Here is a 24815-nt window from a genome sequence, read left to right as displayed (position 1 = left end):
TTGGTGGCAAGATGAAATGCATAGCGTGAGATAAAAATGCCGGACGAATAACCTTTTATCGAGAATATTTTTCCAAATCCGCCCATCATACTGGTGGGACTCGGGATATTCTCTCACCTAGGGAATTATCCGAGAAACTCGCCTTCGCAAATTCGACGAATAATTCCCGTCATCAGGGTCATCGTACATTTTCTTTGTAAAATAATATTTTTGTGCATAATGAACCTAATTCGGGCAAAAGCCTTTTATTAAAGATGGTTCTCGAGCCCTCCCATCATACTGGTGGGATCCGAGGATATCTTTTCACCTAGGGAACTTTTCGAGAAATACCCGCCTTCGCAAGATCTTCGGAAGATCCCATCATCGGGGCTTAAACTCAAAAACAGAAATATTTATATGCAATAATATGTATAATGCAATATATATATATATATATATATATATATGCTATGCTAATGCAATTATCTATATTTTTAGTTATTATTAATTAATTATTTTTATTATATTATATTTTTCATTATCCTATTTTCTATTCTTATTTCTTATTATTATTATTTTTTTATACTTTACATTTTTTTGTTCTAAGTTCTTATGTTTTTCACTTATAGTTAGACAAATTGTTTATAATTCTATGTTATTTTAGTGAACAAAAATTTTATATTATTTTTTTATATACTATTTTTTATTTTATATATTTTTATATTTTTATTATTATATTTTTTGTAAGCAATCTTTTATTCAAACCTAATGTCTAAGATCTTATTATATATATATATATATATATATATATATATAATTTTTTTAGTTTCTTATCTTTATTTTTACATTTTTTATAATATATATATTAATTTGTAATTTGTGTCATTTGATATTTAATGCTTAATTTTAAATTAGTTGTTGTTTTAGATATTTTTATTTGTTTTATGCCGTGTATATTGCATTTTCACAAATTGATTACTTACTATATATTCGAATTATTATTTTTATTTTCCATTTTTTATATTTTTATATTTTTTTATTTTTATCTATTATTTGTTTATTTACTTTTTTTAATGATTTCGTGTTGTTAATTTTTTTATTTTTTATAAAAAATTTCAGAATCTTGAAATCGAGACCCTCCCATCGTTCTGGTAGAGTCTGAATTCGAATTTCGAACCTAGGGAAAATCGACCCGAGATTGCGACTTCTCGTGTCCCGATCGATTGTCCCATCATCGGTATATTATTTTATTAATTATATTTTTTTTAAAAGAGTTAACTTTCTAATATTGATTCTCATACCTATTTTATTATTTTAATGCTTAATCTAATAATTTTTAATTTCTTAATTTAATCTTTTAGCCTACCATTTGTTTCATTCGTTTATATTATTATTTTATTATTATTATTTTTGTTATTTACCTATTTGTTTATGTTTTCTATTTTAATGATTTTGAATTTTTTATATTTTTAATTTATATTACCATGTTAACATACTATGTTCCCATTATTTTACTAACAAAAGGCTACATTAAGAAAATCATCATAACTATCACAAACAAAAGCCCAAGATTTAAAACTTACCCAAGATTCAAGCCCAACTTAGCCCAATACGCATCAGTCTGGCAGAAAGCCCGTGAGCATGCCCCAAGTATTCAGCCTTCCTGAGCCAAAACACAGTCGCTTTGAATGCCCTTGAGCTGCCCAATCTTAATCCCCAAAACGGCACCGTTTAGCTTTAAGCTCTAACTATAAAACCCCTTCTTCTTTCTTTTCTTCCCATTTCTTCCCTTCACTTTCTCTCTCTACCCACAAACTCTCTGACTTCTCTCTACACTCTTCCTCTGCTGGATTTCTCCTTCTCACGTCGGCGAACTCCCCTTGGCGGTCGATCTGCAGGAGGCCTCACGCCGGCGAACTCCTCCTTGCAGCCGATCTGTAGGTGGCCTCACAGGTTCCCTTACGGTCGGCTCCCCAACTGGTGGTGTCGCTCCCCACCTGGATCGGCTCTTCCTTCCAACGTCGACAGATCTGGTGGCGCGACGGTCGAGCTTCTTCTCTCTCTCCAACTGGAGTCACTCCTCTAACGATCGGCTCTCCCACCGGTGGCTGCTGCTACCTATTAGTCGACTTTTCAATCAGTGGTTGCTGCTCCCCAATCGGTCAGCTTTCTCTCCAATCGGTGTCGCTCAAGTCGGCTTTCCAACCGGTGGCTACTGCCCCCTAACAGTCATCTTTTCAAACGGTGGTTGCTGCTCCCCAATCAGTCGGCTCTCTCTCCAATCGGCGTCGCTCAAGTCGGCTTTCCCCAACCGACGACAAACCCTCAGCCCCAATCGGTCCTCTCTGGCCGGACTTTCCCTTTCACTCTCACTGAACACGTTTCTTTCTTTTTTGGGTATTTTTTTTTTTTGTGGACTGTTTCTAGCTGCTAGAGAACTAAGATGTTTTTGATTTTTCATGTTCCTTTGGGGTTTTTGATTGCTTGTTTTCTTTTGCTTGCAGGATCTGGGATTTTTCTCCCGTTTTTTCTCCTCCCGAATGCTACAGTGCCCCTCCCCTTTATACCCGGTTCTTGGGCTCTGGAGGGGGCACGCTCCACTGCCTTGTCCTTGGGCACTGGGGGGCACGCTCCACTGCCTTGTCCCTGGGCACTGGGGGGCATGTTCCACTACCCTGCCAGACACGAATTTTTCGCGTCTGGCAGGGTGAGGGAGGTGCCTGGCAGGGTGCGTCCGCACCCTGCCAGTCGTACCTCTCTCCCTTATTTTTTCATTTTTCATTTTTTTAATTATTTTTATTATATATATATTTTTTGATTCATTTTTGTGTTTATAATTTTAGTGTCTACAGTTGCCCCTCTTTGCGTATTTCAAAAATTCGAAATAGTGCAAAGACGTAGACACTGTATTTGACTAAATTCTTTAATTCTCTTACCGAATTTTTTAGTAAACTCCTCCAAACTGAGGCCACGAGACTTTTAAAATGAACTCCTCAAAATTGAGGCAAGAGACTTTAAAAATGAACTCCTCAAAACTAAGAAACCGAAACTTTAAAATGAACTCCTCAAAACTAAGGCAACGAGACTTTAAAAATGAACTCCTTAATACTAAGGCAACGAGAACTTTTAAAAGTGAGCTCCTCAAAGCTGAGGCAACGTACCTTTAAAAATGAACTCCTCAAAACTGAGGCAACGAGACTTTAAAAATGAACTCCTCAACACTGAGGCAACGAGACTTTAAAAATGAACTCCTCAAAACTGAGGCAACGAGAACTTTTAAAAATGAATTCCTCAAAATTGAGGCAACGAAACTACTAAAAAATGAACTCCTCAAAACTGAGGCAATGAGACTTTGAAGATGAACTCCTCAAAACTGAGGCAACCAAAGCTTTTAAAAATGAACTCCTCAAAGCTGAGGCAACGTATCTTTAAAAATGAATTCCTCAAAACTGAGGCAACAGAACCTTTTTTTCCTTTTTTGAAATGGTGAAAAATAATCAACTCCTCATCTGAGGTTCTATGATTTTAAAGATGAATTTCCCTCTTTTTCAATTGTTTTAAAATTTTGAACATGGCAATTTATCTTCATTAGTTTCCCCTTTCTTTTTTTTTTTGAGTGTTTTAGAGCCTTCTCTTTGATCAATGGGTAATGAACCGATCACGCTTTCGATCTCTCGTCTTCCCCAGTTCATTGCTCACAACTGTTTTCTTCTTCTATCATATGCATGGTCCAATCATTCTTCACATTTTTACTGTACTCCATGCTATTGCTGTTTCCATTTCTTTCTCTCTTTTTTTAGTATTTTCTCTTTCTTTTTTTTTACATTACCAGACTCCATTTTATTCCCTGTCAATTACGATCCTTTTTCAAAATATTGCAAACATTTCTTACTTTATCATGCTCTTTATTAAGTATCATTCCAATTTTATGACAAATACAATGCAATGTACTCATATCTCCTCTTTTGGCAGAATGGAAATGATGGCATTGTTGGGAGCAGAAAGACTACTTTTCATTAGAAAAAAGTGAAGTTTCTATAATCAAGCATAATGACAAGGAACAGGGGAAAATTGATTAATTTTAAAGGGATACAGTCCTTTCTTAATGACTGTTTCGATAGATATTAACAGTAATCTCAAAATTTTATCCCGAAATAAGCACATTTGTCAGCTCCCTTGTCTTTTGTATGAACATCTCGGATCATGATCTTCACCTTTTCTGTGTTAAGCTTTTGTAGTACTTGGACCTCTTTCGTGTCTAGACCGCCCTTTCGGGTTTTCGCCCTAAGCACATCTCCCAGATTCAAGCCGCCTTTTCAGGTTTTCAACTTGAAATTTTTTTTTTTATGCAAAATATTTCTTGACAGCATCGGCATTCACCGGGTTGGAAAAACTCCCTTCCGTCCATCTCCGCCAAAATTAGTGCTCCTCCTGAAAAAGCTTTCTTCACCACAAATGGTCCTTCCCAATTCGGTGTCCATTTCCCGCGAAGATCATGCTAGTTCGAGAGAATTCTTTTCAATACTAATTCTCCTTCTCGGAACTGTCGAGAATGTGTCTTCTTTCCATATGCCCTCATCATTCTCTTTTGATATAACTGCCCATGGCAAAGTGCCGTCAACCTTTTTTCTTCTATGAGATTCAATTGCTCATAACGAGCATTAACCCATTCGGCTTCTTCCAACTGTACTTCTTTAAGGACCCGAAGGGAAGGAAATTCTACTTCAATTGGCAAAACTACTTCCATCCCATACACCAAAGAGAATGGTGTAGCTCCCGTGGAAATTCGGACTGTTGTGCGATAAGCATGCAAAGCAAAAGGTAACTTCTCATGCCAATCTTTGTATATATCTGTCATCTTTTCAATTATCTTTTTGATGTTCTTGTTGGCTGCTTCCACTGCTACATTCATCTTTGGGCGATAAGGCGTTGAATTGTGATGCTTGATCTTGAACTTGGCACAAACCTCTTTCATCATCGAACCATTGAGGTTACTAGCGTTATCCGTGATGATCCTTTCCGGGAGACCATAGCGGCATATTATTTCCTTTTGGATGAACTTACATACCACTTTCTGGGTCACATTGGCATAAGATGCTGCTTCTACCCACTTAGTGAAGTAGTCAATTGCCATCAGAATAAACCGATGCCCATTTGATGCCTTCGGGGTTATCAACCCAATCACATCCATGCCCCACATTGAGAATGGCCATGGTGATGTCAATACATGTAGTGAATTAGTAGGGGTGTGGATTCTGTCCGCATATATCTGACACTTGTGACACTTTTTAGCGAAGTCTATACAATCCGTTTCCAACGTGAGCCAGTAATACCCTGCCCTTATGACCTATCTTGCCAACTTATGTCCACTTGCATGTGCTCCACAAACTCCTTCGTGAACTTCCTCAACTATTCTCCGAGCTTCGGTTGAATCCACGCATCTCAAAAACGTTTGATCCCTACTTCTCTTGTATAAGATGTTCCCATCTAAGAAGAAATTCATTGCCAACCTTCTAATGGTTTTCTTATCATTTTCTGAGCTTTGATCCGGGTACTGCTGAAATTTGAGATAATGCACAATATCATGGTACCACGATTTCCCGTCTATTTCTTCTTCTACACTGGAGCAGTGTGCAGGGCACTCTCGAAGATTAATCATGATGGATTGGATCTTGACATTGGTACCAACTTTGAACATTGTCGCCAGCGTGGCTAATGCATCGGCCATTTCGTTCTCCTCTCGGGGCAAATGGGTGAAGCAAATTTTATCAAAATTTTCAATCAGCTTTGAAACATACTTGTGATACCGGACTAACTTCGAGTCACGTGTCTCCCATTCTCCTCGCAACTGATAAATAACCAAAGCAGAGTCTCCATACACTTCCAAAATGTGAATTTTCCTTTCGATTGCTGCCTGAAGACCCATGACACAAGCTTCATATTCAGCTACATTATTGGTGTAATAGAAGTTAAGTTTAGCTATGACGGGATAATGATCTCTGTCTGGTGACACTAACACGACCCCTATGCCATGCCCCAAGGCATTCGAAGCTCCGTCGAAAAACATCTTCCAATTCTCTTTCTTTGATTCTTTCCCACTTGTTTGGCATATTGACATCAAGTCTTCATCTGGAAACTTAAACTCCATTGGTTCATAATCCTCTTCCACCCTTTCTGCAAGAAAATCTGCGATTGCACTTCCTTTGATAGCTTTTTGGGACACATATACAATATCATATTCAGACAATAATACTTGCCATCTTGCCACTCTACCTGATAAGGAAGGTTTCTCGAAGATGTATTTAATAGGATCCAACTTTGCAATGAGCCAAGTGGTATGATATAGCATGTACTGCCTTAGTCGATGCGCCGTCCATGCTAAAGCACAACACATCTTTTCCAACGAGGAATACTAGGACTCGTATTCAGTGAACTTTTTACTCAAGTAGTAAACTGCCCTTTCTTTCTTACCAGTTTCATCATGCTGTCCTAACACACATCCCATGGATCCTTCATTTACCGTTAGGTATAAGAGGAGGGGTTTCCCGACCACAGGTGGTACCAATATTGGCGGACTCAACAGATATTCTTTAACCTTGTTAAAAGCAACTTGGCACTCCTCATTCCACGCCCCCGGATTATGTTTGTGAAGGAGTTTGAAGATCGGGTCACATTTGAGTGTGAACTGTGATATGAACCGGGCTATATAATTTAATCTCGCCAAAAATCCTTTAACTTCTTTTTGCGTTTTGGGAGGAGGCAAATTACGGATTGCTTGAACCTTATCTGGGTCAACTTCTATTCCTCTTTCACTGATGATGAAACCCAGTAGCTTTCCTGAAGTGACTCCAAAAGTGCACTTTGCTGGATTTAATCTGAGCTGATATTTTCGTAACCTTTTAAATAATCTTTCAAGATTGGTTGCATGGTCCTTTGTTTTGCGAGCTTTTACAATCATATCGTCCACATACGCCTCAACCTCTTTATGCATCATATCATGGAAGAGAGTCACCATAGCTCGCTGATAAGTTGCCCCAGCATTCTTCAAACCAAATGGCATTACCTTATAACAAAAGGTCCCCCACATAGTTATGAAGGTAGTTTTCTCTCTATCCTCTGGTGCCATCTTAATTTGGGTTATACCTTGAAAAGCCATCCATAAAGGAAAACATGGAATGGCGGGCAGTATTGTCAACAAGGGTGTCAATGTGGGGAAGAGGAAAATTATCTTTTGGGCTAGCTCTATTCAAGTCTCGATAATTCACACACATTCTCACTTTCCCGTCTTTCTTAGGTACTGGGACAATATTTGCAACCCATTCAGGGTACTTAGCTACTTCCAAGAATCCTGCATCGAACTACTTTTTCACATCTTTTTTAATTTTCAACAGCATTTCAGGTTTCATTCTTCTCAACTTTTGCTTAATCGGTTTACATTCAGGTTTCAAAGGCAGTTTATGGGCTACAATGTCTGTATTGAGTCTTGGCATATCTTGATAAGACCATGCAAACACATCTACATATTCATGGAGTAGCTTATTAGTTTTTCTTTTTCCATTGACACCAACGTCATACCAATTCTAACTTCCTTCTTATTTTCTTCATTTCCCAAATTAATCGTTTCAAGTGTCTCTTGATATAGGACAATTTGCCTCCCCTCTTGTTCTACTAGTCTTAACAAGTCCGGAGTTAAATCATAATCCTCCACGTTTTCTGTATCGTCAAGTTCACTGACACTTGTACCTTTTTCAAAATTAACTTCAAAACCACTGTCATTATCATTTTCGCATTCATTATTTGGAATCCTGGAAGGTAAAAGGAATTGAAATATGTAGAGCTATTGTATAGGTAAATAGTTAAAATAAAGGGATGAAATGACACGAATGGAAATGATTAATTATGAGAAGAGATATGAGAAATGCACTACGCATGCCAATTTATTAAAATGATAAATGATAAAAAGCCCGATACATAAAATTCCAATGCTTTTGAGCATAAGCATGGATGTTTAGTTTGCATTACTTTGAAATTGAATCACAAGTGACTGGTAAACTCATGGTGGTCCAGCTGCTCAACTTTAGATTCGGTGGCCCGAGGTATGTAGTAGGAATCCCATCCACATTTCCTGACTGTTCTTCACCTTCCTCTGTTGCACATATTGATAAATCAGAAAAGGCTTCCCCTAAAGTTGACACTGATTCTCGGCTCCCAACGGTGAGTAATTCAGGAAAGATGCAACCTCCAGATCGGAATGTCTCGTAAAGATGAGGATATGTCATTCCTTGGATTTCCAACTCATGCCCCTTAAAGCGAGCCAACCTTTCCTTTCTTCTTTCGGCTATCATTTTTTCTCTTTCCTTCTTAGTTGGCTTATACCCCAGGCCAAACCTTTCTTCATTTTTGGTAGTACGTATAGGACTTCTAATGCCTTGTAGTTCTTTTCCCAATCTTGCCCCTGCTCGGTATCTTTTTCCTAATATCTGACTGACAACCATCTTGGTGGTTTTGGAAAGCCTTGGAATAGGCGATGTGGTTCTTTCTCTAACATATGTGGTGTTAACAAACTCGAAGGATCGAAAGGAACATTCAGGCACTTCTTCCGTCGCTTCCACGTAAGGAGTATCTGCTGGCTTGCTTATGAGTAAGTCCTGTTCCTCGTTAACACAGACAATCTTCCCTTCCACGATGAACTTGACCTTCTGATGAAGAGATGAAGGTATGGCCCCAGCCATATGGATCCAAGGTCTTCTTAACAAATAATTGTATGAAGGAGCAATATCCATAACCTGGAATTCAATGGTAAAGGTACATGGGCCAATTTCTACTGGTATCTCAATGTCTCTTACTACTTCTCTCCTTGTTCCATCGAAGGCTCTCACGATCATCTGACTCTTTCGCATGTAGGACATGTTGATGGGTAAACGGGCCAAGGTCCTTATGGGCATCACATTTAAGGACGATCCGTTGTCAAGCAGTACCATTGCGACGGCACAGCCTTTACACTTGGTAGTGATATGCAAGGCTTTGTAATTTCCTCTACCTCCAGAAGAGATTTCTTCATTGCTAAAGGATATTATGTTACCCACCGAAATGTTCCCAACGATGTAGTCCAAATTTTCAACTGAGATATTGTGATCCATATATGCTTGATTCAGAATTCTCATCAGAGAGTTCTTATGTGGTTCTAAGCTGAGGAGCAAAGATAGTAGTGAAATACGAGTGGGCGACCGGTTCAATTGCTCGACTACATTGTACTCACTATGTTTGATGAACTTGAGGAACTCGGCAACTTCTTTTTTCGTCACCGATCCTTTTGAGTCATCTGTCGATTCCGGAGGTTGTACCTTTTTTTCTATCGGACTTCGCTCTTTTTCCTTTCCCTTTTCATTCTTGAGATTCTCGAATGCTTCCGATGAATAGCAATGTCCGCTGCGGGTAATACCTCCAACACCAGTTATATTTGCAGCATCATCTTGAGATTCAGCTATCCATTTCTCTGTTTTTGAAACTTGTACACTGCAATTGTAGTTCCATGGGACAACTTTGTCGTCTTTGTACGGGAAGGGTTTAGGGACTTCGATGATCATCTTAGCATGGGTTTTGTCCTCCACAAACTCTCCTTTTGGTTCGTAGAAAATGGTTAAAGGTTTTATCTTCATTGGGTGAGTGGACTCCTTGGATATCATGTTTACTGCTAACTCTGAAGCTTCCATATAAAACTCAATCTTTGATTCGTCCATCATTCTTTGCACTTCCTTCCGGAAAGAACTACAATCCTGGATTAAATGCCCCACAGATCCTTTGTGATACAAGCAACATAGTCTTTGGATATCTCCTGAGTCATTCACATTAGGACATTTCGGCCAAACCTCTAGCATATTGGCTTTTACCAAGGCTTCAAATACTTTCTCCATGGAGGTTTCCACTTCCCGAATGTTCCTTTTAACATACACCTCCCTTTCGATTGCATTTACCCCTGCCCCAACATGATTTGGCAGTGGGTTGTTGTTAACATTCTGTTCAGGCTTTTTTTCAAAGTTCAAGATTCCTGCCTTGATCAACCCTTGCACCTTATGCTTAAATGCCGTGCAATTCTCGATCGAGTGACCTTCGATTCCATAATGATAATCACAGTGGGCGAAAGTGTCATACCATCTCGGGAACGGAGGTTTTAATGGCTCTATGTATAAAGGTGCCACTAGATGGTTTGCAACTAACTGAGTGAAGAGTTCAGCATATGGATTGGGATTGGGTCAAACTGCACTTTCTCTTGCTTGTTTCGCCATCCTCTTGATTCACCGGTAGTATGGTTGTTTGAAGGTATTGTTTGTTGTGTGGTTGAAGCTGTAACAGGTGTGGAAGTAGGTGGGTGAATATTTGTGGGGTAAGCTGTCCGTTGGATGAGATTATATGGGTACGGGTTAGGGAAGGCATTTGGCATAGGTGGGTATAGGTATGGGCTTTGTGAAGTGTTGTTCACAGCTGGGTAATAGGGGTATGGTAGGTATGGCTGGTAAGGGTTGTATGTTCCTCCTTAGTGTTGTCCTGAAGTGATGGCTTGGGCTTCTCCCTTTTTCCTCTTGAAAGTTCCCCCTTTCCTTGTGTTTGCCGTATCACCTCCTTCTATCTTCCCTTGCTTAATGGCAGTTTCTATCATTTCTCCCGAAATCACCATATCAGCAAAGTTCTTTGTGGCACTACCAACCAATCGTTCATAGTAAGGGGCTCGCAAGGTGTTAACAAACATTATAGTGGTTTCTTTCTCAGTCAATGGTGGCTGAACTTGAGAGGCCACATTCCTTCATCTTTGAGCGTATTCTTTGAAGCTTTCAGTGGTTTTCTTCTCCATGTTTTGTAAAGAAAGGCGATTCGGAGCCATATCTGTAACGTGCTTATACCGAGCTACAAACGCCCGAGCAAGGTCTTTTCACGTGTGGATTCGATTGCGGTCCAGTTGAACATACCACTTTGCTGCAGCACCAGTAAGGCTATCTTGGAAGCAATGTATCAAGAGTTTGTCATCATGAGCATATGCGGCCATCCTTCTACAATACATGGTGATATGTGTGACGGGGCACTTGGTTCCATCATACTTCTCAAAGTCTGGAACTTTGAACTTTGGGGGTATAACCACATCTGGAGCCAGACAAAGCTCAATTGCATCCATAGAACAATACATTCCCATTCCTTCTACCATGCGCAGTCTTTCCTAAAAAAGGTCAAATTTTTTATGGGTATCGGGATTATCTTTCGATTCAACGGATCCACATTTGAGCTTCTCTTGTTCCTTTGGATCATCCAGATCAGGTACAGAGATGGGATCTGAAGGATTGCCCCAATTGGCCTTTGTTGAGCATAAGTTGGTGGTGGTCCTATTGGCATCCCAAAAAATGGATATTGACCCATGGATGGCATGGGAATAGACGCATTCCTTGCAGGTGGAGGTGTAAATCCTGGTGGATACACAGGGTCTGTATTGGTTTTTGTCTGTTGAACGTCTTCTGGTGTACCAAAACTCCCTGCCGCTCTCTTCCCTTTATCTGTAGATATTAACTTCAAAATTTTTGATAACTGACCCATGATTTCTTCTTGCTTCTTCTCAATCTTATCCATCCTCTCTGAATGCTCGTCCCCCATGATCTTAGAACGGGCTTTTGTATTGTATCTGTGGAGAATTTGTTTTTCTGGAATTTTGTTCTATTAGTTCAAGGAATAAGTTAGAATTTTATGTTGAGTGCATTATTATTTATTACTTTTTTTTAAATCATGCATTATGATGAAAATGAAATGTATTTGAATAGGAGAAATATTGGCCATCCAACATTTACCATAAGAAAATTCGCATCCATAAAACTTAAATATCCGATTACATCATTGTCTAAAACCATACATAACTATCAAAAAGAAAAACTGACTTTGTCATATTGGTCCCTAACCATCTTGAGGTGATCGATCAACCGCTTACTCAATTCATCCTTGGGAAGAATCTCTAGCCTGAGTTCTTCGGTCTTGTCTGCCATTACTCGAGCTCTAAATGCCACTTCTCTCATCTGTCTCAGTATCCATTGCATCTCAACTTCTTTCCTTTGAAGGCTTTGTGTGCATGAATCGTTTCTTTCCCTCATTTGAAAATATTCTTGCCTTACTACTTCGTACTGTGCCTTGTAGCCCTCCACGGCAGTTTTCAACAAGTCGTAGTCATTTTTCAACTCTTGGATGGTTTGTCCTTGTCTTCGTACCTCGTGCTGCAAAGCATTGTTGGCACTTTGGAGTTCTTGTATTCTGGTTAACAGAGAAGAATTTGCCACGCTCACTTCCTCAAACTTGCTTTGCCACTCATCCGGCTCTTTCAAAGCCACTCGTACCTTTCTTGCCGTCTCTTTCTTCACTTCTTCTAGCTCATCCTCATGTCTTTGCTTCATATTCATCATCTCCTTTCCAAGTCTCTTTCTCGTCAACTCACTCTCTAGCAAGACGTTTTGAGGTTCTGGGTTTATGGGATGTTTTGATAGATTTTTCGGGGGGCGTATGACATTTTTCACCCTTTGGTCGTGCCAAGTATGATATCCTGTGGTGACTTCATCGGTAACCCTTCCCTGATCTACTCGACAAGTTTTCTTCTAGTCCTGTGCAATTTCCTCAATTCTCTTTAGCGTTTTCGACTCTCCATATGTAAACTCTAACTGGTCGAGCTGGTGAGTCATGGGCACGAATTGCTCAGATCCGAACTGTCTCCGTACCATTATCGAGGCATAGCTGATGGCTCCCCATGGTTCCATCAGTGGTACCCACGGCTTGTCCCCACATTTATACATTACTTGCATTTGTGGCATCCATGGAGCTCTCTAAGTCACTTCAATGCTCATTAACCTCCGGAGCCTTGCGACCCACTCTTCTTTTCTTTTACAGTCGGGCCATTCGCTTTCGCAAAACTCAAGGATAGGACAACTCGCAAACAGATAAAGCTTTCGAAATTTGCTCTCTTTGCATTCGAAGTGGCTTTTGATCCATATGGTTAGGAGTTGAGCACATCCGATGAATCGTCCCTCAACTTTGCGTCGACAGAAATTCAAGGATCTGAAGGTTTCAGCTAAGATGGATGGGACAGGGTTGATGCTCCTTGTCACCTGATCAAAGAAGTCTATGACTGACACCTCCACATGACCTAGAACCTTCGGGAAGACCACAAAGCCGTAAATTACCATCGCAAAAGCCAAGAGACCTTGTTCATCCTCCATGTGTTTTTTAATATATCCGTTCAAGAAACTCCACGGAAGGCATTATGTGTCTTCTTTCTTCTTCAAATGCTGATCCACTTCTACCGTAGTCATTCCTAACAACTTGGCCAACTTTCGTCGGTGTCCCGTCTTCTGGGCCCTCCAATAGATCTTGTCAGGCTGCATGTGGTCTATCCGAAGCAGAGAGGAGTACTCTTCTATGGTAGGGGTCATGTCCACCTTATTAAAGACAAAGCAACGGTATGAGGGATCCCAAAACTGGACAATGGCTCGGAGCATCTGGTCATCGACAGATACATATAGGAGCCATGCAATGTGTCCATACTTGTTCTGAAAATTATCTCGGTGAGCACGTCTCCACTGTTCCCAAATTCCTACCATCTCTGTAAAGTCATTCTGCTGAAGGTCTAAGTGAACTCTCTCAGGTAAAATTGGGACATGTCCTTGGGTCAAACAGTCTCCTTTTTCTTGTTGGATATGCCCCATCTGTAACTCTATCTCATAGTCATTTCTGTATATGTTGAGCGGACCTGCCGATGATGATGCCATGGATATAACCGGGATCTCTTAGGTTGAATGTTGTGTAGCCAATATTTCTCCTATATGCAATTACGATGCATGCAAATGAACATGTAACATGCGCATGACAAGCAAAATAAACTTAAGTTAGTATGGTAAAAAGAAAGAATGGAATGTTAAAAATAATGAGAGAATAACAAGCAATATCATGGGTATTATTGTCTACTCCACGATACTTTATTATCTCATGGCATAATTTAAAATAGAGGGAGTGGAAGAAATTCCTTCATGTGTACCTACTTATAAGGCATATTCTCACGAGTATGGCCCTTTCTAGGGTTAAGCTGCTCTCGGTACTCTATATGCTGAGCGGGGTTTATAAACAGAGCTAAGGTTCCCAAATCGTTCCTCACTGTCGTCCACACGGACTAGTAAGGCACCTCGGTCCTCACCCATTACAGGCTTCAAACGGACTAGGTTCGATTTGAGTGGGAGTCTTCACTATCCCGTGCGGAGGTTATCACCTCACGAGAGCGTAGCTACTAAACTCCCTCCTAAAAAGGACATAACCCGGGTGGAGGGTTTATGCATGAATGCAAAATGTGCTGTGTGTGTGAAGGAAGTCATGAGTTCAAGGTAACAATCTCACATCCCTCTATCCTAAATCCCCACAATTATTAAAAGCAATAAAGTAACAAATGCGAAATAAACTAATGTACCAAACAAAATATGCAGAACAAATCATTAACATTAAGGAAACATTGGATTATTTAAAGCCTTGGATAACCTATTATTATTTAATGGTTCGACTCTCGGAGCGTGATCCACAATGGAGTCGCCAGCTGTCGTAACATGCAGGTCTGGGAACCCGACCGCCAGACGCGAACGTGAAAAAAACTTACTAAAAAATTAAACTAGGAGTCGTCACCAATCTTTTTTACTAGGTGTGATTGGTCACCTATTGACTCGATTCTAATCGATGAAAACTTAAATTAATTTTAAGCCCACCGAAAAGAACCTTAAACCGGTCTACGATTTTTTAGATCTAGGTTCGGGAGGACGGTTACGTCCGAGGAAGGATTAGCACCCTTGGGACGACCGTTCCATGAACGGTACAATTTTTAGATTATCCTATTGGGCTTTAATTTTTAATTTCACTATATTTTTTTAATTATTATTCTTTTATTTTATCTCCTATTTAACTTAAAATGGAATGCAAATTGGTGGCAAGATGAAATGCATGGCGTGAGATAAAAATGCCGGACAAATAACCTTTTATCGAGGATATTTTTCCAAATTCGCCCATCATACTGGTGGGACTCGGGATATTCTCTCACCTAGGGAATTATCCGAGAAACTCGCCTTCGCAAATTCTACGAATAATTCCCGTCATCGGGGTCATCGTACGTTTTCTTTTTAAAATAATATTTTTGTGCATAATGAACCTAATTCGGGCAAAAGCCTTTTATTAAAGATGGTTCTCGAGCCCTCCCATCATACTGGTGGGATCCGAGGACATCTTTTCACTTAGGAAACTTTTCGAGAAATACCCGCCTTCGCAAGATCCCCGGAAGATCCCATCATCGGGGCTTAAACTCGAAAACAGAAATATTTATATGCAATGATATGTATAATACAATATATATATATGCTATGCTAATGCAATTATCTATATTTTTAGTTATTATTAATTAATTATTTTTATTATATTATATTTTTTATTATCCTATTTTCTATTCTTATTTCTTATTATTATTATTTTTTTTATACTTTACATTTTTTTGTTCTAAGTTCTTATGTTTTTCACTTATAGTTAGACAAATTGTTTATAATTCTATGTTATTTTAGTGAACAAAAATTTTATATTATTTTTTTATATACTATTTTTTATTTTATATATTTTTATATTTTTATTATTATATTTTTTATAAGCAATCTTTTATTCAAACCTAATGTCTAAGATCTTATTATATATATATATATATATTTTACTTTCTTATCTTTATTTTTACATTTTTTATAATATATATATTAATTTGTAATTTGTGTCATTTGATATTTAATGCTTAATTTTAAATTAGTTGTTGTTTTAGATTTTTTTATTTGTTTTATGCCGTGTATATTGCATTTTCACAAATTGATTACTTACTATATATTCGAATTATTATTTTCATTTTCCATTTTTTATATTTTTTCATTTTCCATTTACTATATAAGATTGGGCTGCCCAATCTTATTCCCCAAAACGACACCGTTTAGCTTTAAGCTCTAACTATAAAACCCCTTCTTCTTTCTTTTCTTTCCATTTCTTCCCTTCATTTTCTCTCTCTACCCACAAACTCTCTGACTTCTCTCTACACTCTTCCTCTGCTGGATTTCTCCTTCTCACGCCGGCGAACTACCCTTGGCCATCGATCTGCAGGAGGCCTCACGCTGGCGAACTCCTCCTTGCAGCCGATCTGTAGGTGGCCTCACGGGTTCCCTTACGGTCGGCTCCCCAACCGGTGGCGTCGCTCCCCACTTGGATCGGCTCTTCCTTCCGATGTCGACAGATCTGGTGGCACGACGGTCGGGCTTCTTCTCTTTCTCCAACCGGGCGTCACTCCTCCAATGATCGGCTCTGCCACCGGTGGCTGCTGCTCCCTATCGGTCGACTTTTCAACTGGTGGTTGCTACTCCCCAATCGGTCGGCTCTCTCTCCAATCGGCGTCGCTCAAGTCGGCTTTCCAACCGATGGCTGCTGCTCCCTAACAGTCAGCTTTTCAAACAGTGGTTGCTACTTCCCAATCGGTCGACTCTCTCTCCAATCGGCGTCGCTCAAGTCGGCTTTCCCCAACCGGCGACAAACCCTCAGCCCCAATCGGTCCTCTCTGGCCGAACTCTCCCTTTCACTCTCATTGAACACGTTTCTTTCTTTTTTGGGTATTTTTTTTTGTGGACTATTTCTAGCTGCTAGAGAACTAGGATGTTTTTTATTTTTCAGGTTCCTTTGGGGTTTTTGATTGCTTGTTTTCTTTTGCTTGCAGGATTTGAGATTTTTCTCCCGTTTTTTCTCCTCCCGGATGCTACAGTGCCCCCTCCCCTTTATACCCGGTTCTTGGGCTTTGGAGGGGGCACGCTCCACTGCCTTGTCCCTGGGCACTGGGGGGCATGTTCCACTACCCTGCCAGACGCGAATTTTCGCGTCTGGCAGGGTGAGGGAGGTGCCTGGCAAGGTGCGTCCGCACCCTGCTAGTCGTACCTCTCTCCCTTCTTTTTTCATTTTTCATTTTTTTAAATTATTTTTATTATATATATATATTTTGATTCATTTTTGTGTTATAATTTTAGTGTCTACACTTAATTTATCTGTTTTTGAATTATTGAAGGATATTAAATTTTTTTTTCAAATTTCGATTGCAAGTTTTTGCGTTTGAAACTTAATTATCAATTTTAAAATCTCTGTCGAGTGCTAAGTTTTGTTTTCACGCTAACTCGCTGCGTCAATTGATATGTTTGTTCATCAACAATTTGCCATCAAATATTTCTTTTTTGCTTTTGTCAATCATGATTTCTATTATATACTGTAAATAAAATTTCATCATTATTTCATATCTTTTACCCAATGTTTCATTTTCATCAATGATATTAATTAAAAACTCAATTTTTTATTTTCTACTAGCGAACTTAAAAGATGGTGGATGGAAAAATAGATTTTTTAAGTCATAGATGAAAATTAAACATTACAAAAATATCATGAAATAATGATGCAATTCACTCTATAGAGTATAGTATATGTATAACGCATTGAACCGTAACAAGACAGAAAAGCGTTGAACCTCTTCTAAAAGGTATCCATTCATATGATCCAGAGGAAAATAAAAGTAACCAAATAATAGGAATTACTTTTGAGTAATCAAAAGCAATATCATAGTGTATGTACTAGTGGTTGTTATCGTACTCTAAAATAATTTTTCAATCCCAAATTTGAGGACATTAAAAGAATGAAAAAAGATTTTAAAATTTCAAGAAATATTTGTATATATTATCAGACTAATCTGTGTTTGTTTTTTCTTCAAAAAGAAAAATACTATAGGCAAAAAGATGGAAAACGCATATTTTAGATTTTCAGAAGAAAATACACCGTAAGGCATCTAACATCTTTTTTAGGTTGTATATTAAAGGAACTTCAAGGAATAAGGGGAAGAAGCAATTCAGACTTAAGTTCTTAACCCAAAAGTAATATCTAACTAAATCTAAATTTGCAACTTTTTTTCTTAACTAACCTAAAGTAAAACCATCAATCCTTTTTTTTTATTTTACATGTGATAGTAAACTATACAATGAGAGATTATCCTATTTCATTTCATAATTAATTCCACCTGTCCATTCCATACTTACGAGCATCCATCATTTATCATTCAAATATAATTCACTATATAAAGTTCATATTAAGGACATAAATTAACATCAAGTTACCTGTCAAAAGAAACTGTCACCTATAAATTATAAGGATAAAGTTGGGTAAGACAAATTCATCTTTGTTAATGTAAGGCTAAAACTAAATTATTAGTATTTTAGCACGTCACACAAAGAAAAGTCTTAATCATCATATAGTCTAAAATCATATAAAAAAGAGCAATAATTACTTAAAAATAATTTTATTCAATGGAAAATCTTTTGTCCAAAGCAATATGTCAGATTATCCATAGATGATATAATTTGCAGCCATTTTTTAATATTTTTCAATTAATTTTTGATGAAATTTCTCAACAAAAAAGAATTGATTGGAAACATGATAGAATGTGACTCGCAATCAGAGCCGGCCCTTGGGTGAAGCCACCCAAGCAAGGGCTTTAGGCCCCCAATTTGGAGAGGTCTCAAATTTAGGAAAGATTTATAATTTTATAATAATTATAATATAATTAATTATAATAAAAAAATATAAAAGTAAAAATAATTAATAATATTATTTGTTCTCTCATTTTTCTAATTATGTGCCTAATAAATTTTAATTTTCTATCACTTCCTTATTTCTAAAATGTTATTAATTCTCAATTATATTTTCTTATTTCAATCAACTAACGGTCATATGTATTTAATCATCTTCAACAATTAGTTTTTTCTTACTTATTTCTCTTATTTTCAATCAACTCATTTAATTATTTTCAACAGTTATTTTTTTTCTATATATAAAACCAATTTTTTTTGTTTTCTATATAGAGGTAAAAAGTTGAAATCATTATATGATAATAGTTTGAAATAATATTGCCTTAATCTTGAATGTTCCTTAAAATATAATAACTATTATGATATTGATAGTTTAGATTTATTTTCAGAATTAAAAATTTTAAAAGAAATTATACAGGAAGAAAACAATCCAATTGACATACTTAATCATATAAGAAGACTCGATTCTTTTTCAAATGCATATATTACTTTTAAAATAATGTTAACAATTTCAATAAGTGTTGCTTAAGGAGAAAGAAGTTTTTCAAAACTAAAATTAATAAAATCTTATTTAAGATTAACAATGTCTCAAGAAAGATTAAATGGATTGACTATATTATCAATTGAAAAAGAAATATTATAAGAACTTGATTATAAAACTTTAATTAAAAATTTTGTATCTCAAAAGGATAGAAAAATAAAATTTTAATAATTTTTTTTAATTTTAATAAAAAAAATTTATTTAAATATTTTATTTTAAACTTTTGAACTTATTAAGCCTCTGCTCGTAATCACGTGTATGATTTTAGGATTAGAATGCCTGGTGGGTCTTTGCTTGTACCGACATCAGAGCTTGCATGTGGAGGTTCGGTGGTGAATGTTGCTCATCCTGATCCTCTCCAATAAAAGGTGTAGCATCGAGAAGAGAACATTGTTGACATTCGCGACACATTGAACAAGAGTAATGAGAATGTTCTCCAGATGCCATAGAAAATAAAGAAGAACAGTGCGACGACGAAGACAGTTTAGACCTTGATGGAACAGATGATGCGGATTCAGTCCCTCCACCACAACAAGCGAGCACTTTCAATTCGAGGGAGAGTCTGCAAGAGGTGACGACAACACGTTGTGAGGCATTGGACTTCTTTTATGTCTATTTACATTATTTTTAAAACATTGAAACATTGTATACTTTGAATATAAATTAATATATTTTGTATTTTTTAATATTTTTAATTGTATAATAATATTTATTTTTAATTATTTTAAATTCCATAATAATATTCTCCAAATATCTGATAATTGTATAATACATAAGTTTGCATACATACATATTTTGTAGAATTATCAAAATATCCTTTTATCACCTATAAAATACCGACTGAATAACCAAAAATTTTTTCGATTGATTTTCTAACCAACATCTAATGGAATTGTCGATGGATTACTAACGGAATATCTCAAATCATTGACGAAATACTCTACCAGAACGGTGACAAAAGTAAGTCAATAAATGAACCGTCATTTCACCTTTTTAATGATGAAATATTACAAAAAATTGTCTACCAATTTGAGTTTCATTACTTTTTTCGATAGAATAGTTTACCTATTAATGTATTTTCGACAAAATTTAACCATCAACAATTCTATCAGTAGTTAATTTTTTATAAAAATTAAGTTTTTTTTTATAAAAATTTTCATCGTAAATAGTTATATATTTTGTAGTGAATCGGACTAATTTTTGGAGTTATGGAGGCACAAGTGATGCCTCCGTGGAGCGATTAGTGAGTAGGGACAACTTATCTCAATGCTCTGGCCTCAAAAGGACAAAAACCAAAAGCAAAGGATAACGGGATAAAGCTAAGCAAATTAGAAAAAGTGCATCAATAATGCAAAACATAGCAATCATGCATGAATAAATTAGAAAAAAATAATCCAGAATTAAGGATAAAAGGCTAAGTCATATGTTAATTTTAAAAAAATGTTGAAAAGTGAAAAGGGATAAAACAACATAATAATCAGACATTTTATTGAGAAAGAGAAGACACGACCATGCAGGATATACATCTGGAATATTGCTGGGATCCAAGATAACGATATTAAAAAAAGAAACTTTGCCTTTATGCGGAAGAGAAAATGGTGGTGCCCCTCAGGGGCCGGAGCGTCCCTTTGTAATGAGGGGCCATGGCTCCCGCAAAATTTTTGAAAATTTTTATATATTATATAGTTTTAATAATTTTTTAAAATAATTTTTTATTAAATAATTAATATAATTAAAAAATAATAAAATGACCTTACAAGTTTCATTTAATTTTATTCAAATTCTTAATTTTTTTTTAATTTTTTAAATTTCTCCACCCATCTTTCTCTCTTTTCTTTTTTGTCCTTATATTGTGAAATTATAAAAAGATAAAGTTTTTATTTAATTTTTGTATTTATATTATTATTATTTATATTTTTCAATTATATTCTATTTGCTCATATATTTTAAGTTTTATAGATTTTCTGTTTTAAATTTTCACGAATCATCAACTATACTCTTTTTTTGTTATGTAGGTTATATCTCCTAATTATCATGATTTTTTTTTGGTTATGTAGATTTTATTTTTAATGATTTTAATATTTAAAAATTAAAAATTATGTATATGTAATTCTCAAATATAAATTCTAATGTTGTATTTTTGGTTGTTGTTTAAAATTTTATTAATATATTATTTTTTATTAATCCTAATTATATAAGAAAAAATTATCTTGAGTATATGTTTTTAATGTGGTTTACGTTTTATATTTAGTTGAAAGGAAATTATCTTGAGTATAAGAAGAAATTATTAATTCTGTATATCGTATTTAACTATTTATATTTTATGCATTATAGTTTAATATTTAGTATTATAAACATAAATATAGTAAAATAAGAATATTAGATGTTGACTACATTAATTTTTTAGTCGTTTATATTGAGCAAGATAAGATTTCGAAATAAAATGGATGATAAGTTTCTTACAAATAATTTAGTTATTTATATTAAAAAAGATATTACCATTGTCAAACAAAACTTTTCTAAAGTACTATTATAAATTTTTTTTTTACATGTTATATAAAAGTATTATCTATTATAAAATTTTTAATTAATAATGATTAAATATAATATATTAATTTTAAAAATTTTTAATTTTTATTCTTCTTAATCTTTGACCCTCTCAATAAAAATACTAGCTCCCCCCCTTGCCCCTTTAGGTAAAGCGGAAAGAAAAGTTGCAGCAAGAAATAGTATTACAGGTCAAATTCGTTTGTCTACAATAATGAAATTATGGGAAATATTATGTTATTGTATCCAACATAAAATAATTTCTAATAAGCGTTGTAAGATATTTTAATAGAGCTTTAGGAAATGTCATATCACCCTCTAATAGTGGTGAACAGTGATAGGCTTTATTGTATGATAAAGATAAAATTACCCTTCTCAATATATTGAAAATCTACTCTTTCCCCTTAAATAAATTTCAAGCCGCAAAAGATAAAAAAACAAGCAAATTGATCTTTCCCCTCTCGACCGAACTTGAAAATGGCTAATGTAACGGAAATCGACGAAGAAATAGTAAAGCCTCGAACAGACAAGAGAGAGTACAGGAGGATCGTCCTCGGAAACTCCCTTCAAGTTCTCCTCATCAGCGATCCGGACACCGACAAGGCAAGTGCAATTCCCAAAAATTAATTTCTATCTTGTTCTTTTTCTTTGTTCCAATTTAATTTAATTAATAAATCCAAAAATTTCTGGCTTTGATGTTGCAGTCTGCTGCATGTATGTATGTCAGCATTGGCCACTTATCTGATCCTGATGGCTGCGAGGGCCTTGCTCATCTTCTCAGTACGTACATATATTTTTCTTCTGATAGAAAGTCAAATATACTTAAGGAGAAGTAGTCATTTCTATGCTATAAACCTTACCTGCTAGACGCTCAAGGATCGACTGGGTTTGGTAAAATATGTAATGCGTTTTCTGACTGGAAATTTGATGTCTTATTAAGATTTTGGCTATAATTTCAGGGTCCAACTTTATTTGATCTTGAGCATTTCTTTGGGTAGAAGAGGGACTCGTATGATTTCATTTGAGCAACTCAACAATTCTTTTTCTTATTCCAAATGTTTCTTTTTTTTTTTTGTTTCATTTTTTGTAGTGCGCGTGCTACTGCTGGCTTATGCTAGTGAAAAATATCCTGGGAAGGATAGTTACTGTCAGTACATAGTCGAGGTACTGTTCATCTCAAATGTACTCTTCTATATGTCATTATATATGAGTTTAGTTACTCAAATTATAATGTTTTTGAGTTTCTAACCGTGGTAGATCTTTTATGCACACGAGTCTATTTTTGTTGATTATCTTAAAAAAAAAACAAAATAAACAATCACTGTTTGGTTAATTTTTTTTTGCTGTTTAAATATTTATCACGCAATAAAGATAACAAATAAAATGTAAAATTATAATTGAATAAAGATGAAAAATAAATAAATAAATAAATAAGGCATAATATCAGTTCAAATTTAATTAGTTTATATAATTAAAAGTAAAATCGTATATTTTTCCTTATATTTTCCCAAAAATATTACATTTTTTGCTTAATTATATATGCTTGGTTTACTTTACTGATATTTAGCATGGAGGCTACACAGAAGGCATTCTGTATCCCAACCGGACCGACTATCATTTTAACATTAACAATGACTGTTTTGAAGAAGCTTTGGAACGGTAAGTGTTGTTTTCTCAGCTTTCTTTGGTGTTATTTCCATCAAATTAATGTTCATGTAAAGTTTGTGAATTTCGTTGTTGTCCTGTAATTTTCCCCTTTTTTTTTTTTTTTTCTGATTGGTGCAATACCATTCAGCTTTTCCCAGATCTTTATTAAACCGTTGATGTCAACTGAAGCAGCCATGAGGGAAATTAAAACTGTTGAGTCTGGTGAGCCTTTTATTTATCTTTGTTTTTTAATTTGTATAATATCATGTTTAGTTTTTATATTTTAAGAAAATGTCTAATATAATATAAGTACTAAAAAATTATTGAGTGTGATATTTTTATTTCATATATCGACGCATCCCAATTCTTAATTCCGTTTTAAAAATTTGATGACACATCAATTATATGTTAATCAAAATCCGTGCATGATCAAATACTCTCAACACGGAACAGTCATTGTGACTCTATTCCCAAACTACACTATGGCTCTTTATGACCAAACCTACTCTCAGCATTGAAAGTTCATATCCAAATAGTAAGTGCTCAACAAGTTCCCTCAGCCATAATTGCCACACTCCATTACCAGATGATTTATAAGATTCAAGACCATACATTCAATCTTTCCAGACTCTAAATCAACTCTGATGATGCTTTGGTCCTCTCCATAAATACCACTTAGGTCCCTACCTATACTTTTGTCCCCAAAAGAATTCCTAAGTAGGACCTCGCCATACTTTTGCCAAAAAAGTGGGTGACTAATGATGAGAAGCTCCATGAAACAGCAAACTCCATCCAATCCACAGAAACTCATTTCACTAGAAAGTCGGATGGGATAGTAGAAATCAAATTTGATCACTCTCATTTAAAGGAGCCTTTTGCACCATAAGGGGCGGAGTTAGAGTATTTTTAAAAGGAGACCAAATAGAGAGAGAGACACTAAATAATTAAAGAGAACTTTATATATAATTCAATTATCACTCATCCAAAGGCATAAATAAAATTCAAAAAACATTAGATATATATATAAAAAATACACATTAACAATAATAATGATATCATTTATAAATATGATTGAATGAAACTATAAATAGAGTCTCTTTCATTCTTTACGGGCAACAGTGAAAGAGAAAACAGTTTTTCGAACTCAAATAAATTACCTCTTTGCTTTGTGTGTTTTAACTCTCCTTTTATTTTTTATTTACCTCTTGAATTGTTAATTAACATATCAAGTTATTGGGTTGAACTATTAAAATATAATATATTCTGATAAGCTATTAGGTTGGATTGTTAAGATATAATATGTTATGATAGGTTTCAATTTATATTAAAACTTAATGACTTGGATTAGTAGACTTACTTTTATATTTTTAAAAAATTTGATAAGCTTAACATATTAGTTTAGAATTTATTTGCTA

The 24815-nt window shown here is 35.7% G+C and overlaps 1 protein-coding gene across 3 annotated transcripts in view; it reads left to right on the top strand.

Annotated features, from left to right (window-relative positions):
* Positions 1 to 22110: 22110 nt before the first annotated feature.
* LOC18598935 (insulin-degrading enzyme-like 1, peroxisomal) overlaps positions 22111 to 24815 on the top strand; it is an 88801-nt gene continuing 86096 nt past the window's right edge. The window contains exons 1-5 of one of the 3 annotated variants that reach the window (XM_018120656.2): positions 22111 to 22356; positions 22458 to 22533; positions 22844 to 22917; positions 23321 to 23412; positions 23549 to 23622. In XM_018120656.2, the coding sequence (XP_017976145.2) occupies positions 22231 to 22356; positions 22458 to 22533; positions 22844 to 22917; positions 23321 to 23412; positions 23549 to 23622 (442 nt within the window). In that variant the 5' untranslated portion in view covers positions 22111 to 22230. Of the gene's footprint in view, positions 22357 to 22457; positions 22534 to 22843; positions 22918 to 23320; positions 23413 to 23548; positions 23623 to 24815 lie in introns of those variants that run through there. The other 2 variants (XM_088806071.1, XM_088806070.1) reach the window with 2 other exon arrangements.

Source organism: Theobroma cacao, chromosome 5, assembly GCF_053813885.1.
Source record: "Theobroma cacao isolate CCN51 chromosome 5, ASM5381388v1, whole genome shotgun sequence".
In the NCBI taxonomy this organism is placed as follows: Eukaryota; Viridiplantae; Streptophyta; class Magnoliopsida; order Malvales; family Malvaceae; genus Theobroma; species Theobroma cacao.
Note: the sequence above shows the minus strand (reverse complement) of the source record. Positions and strands in the feature narration are given on the sequence as shown.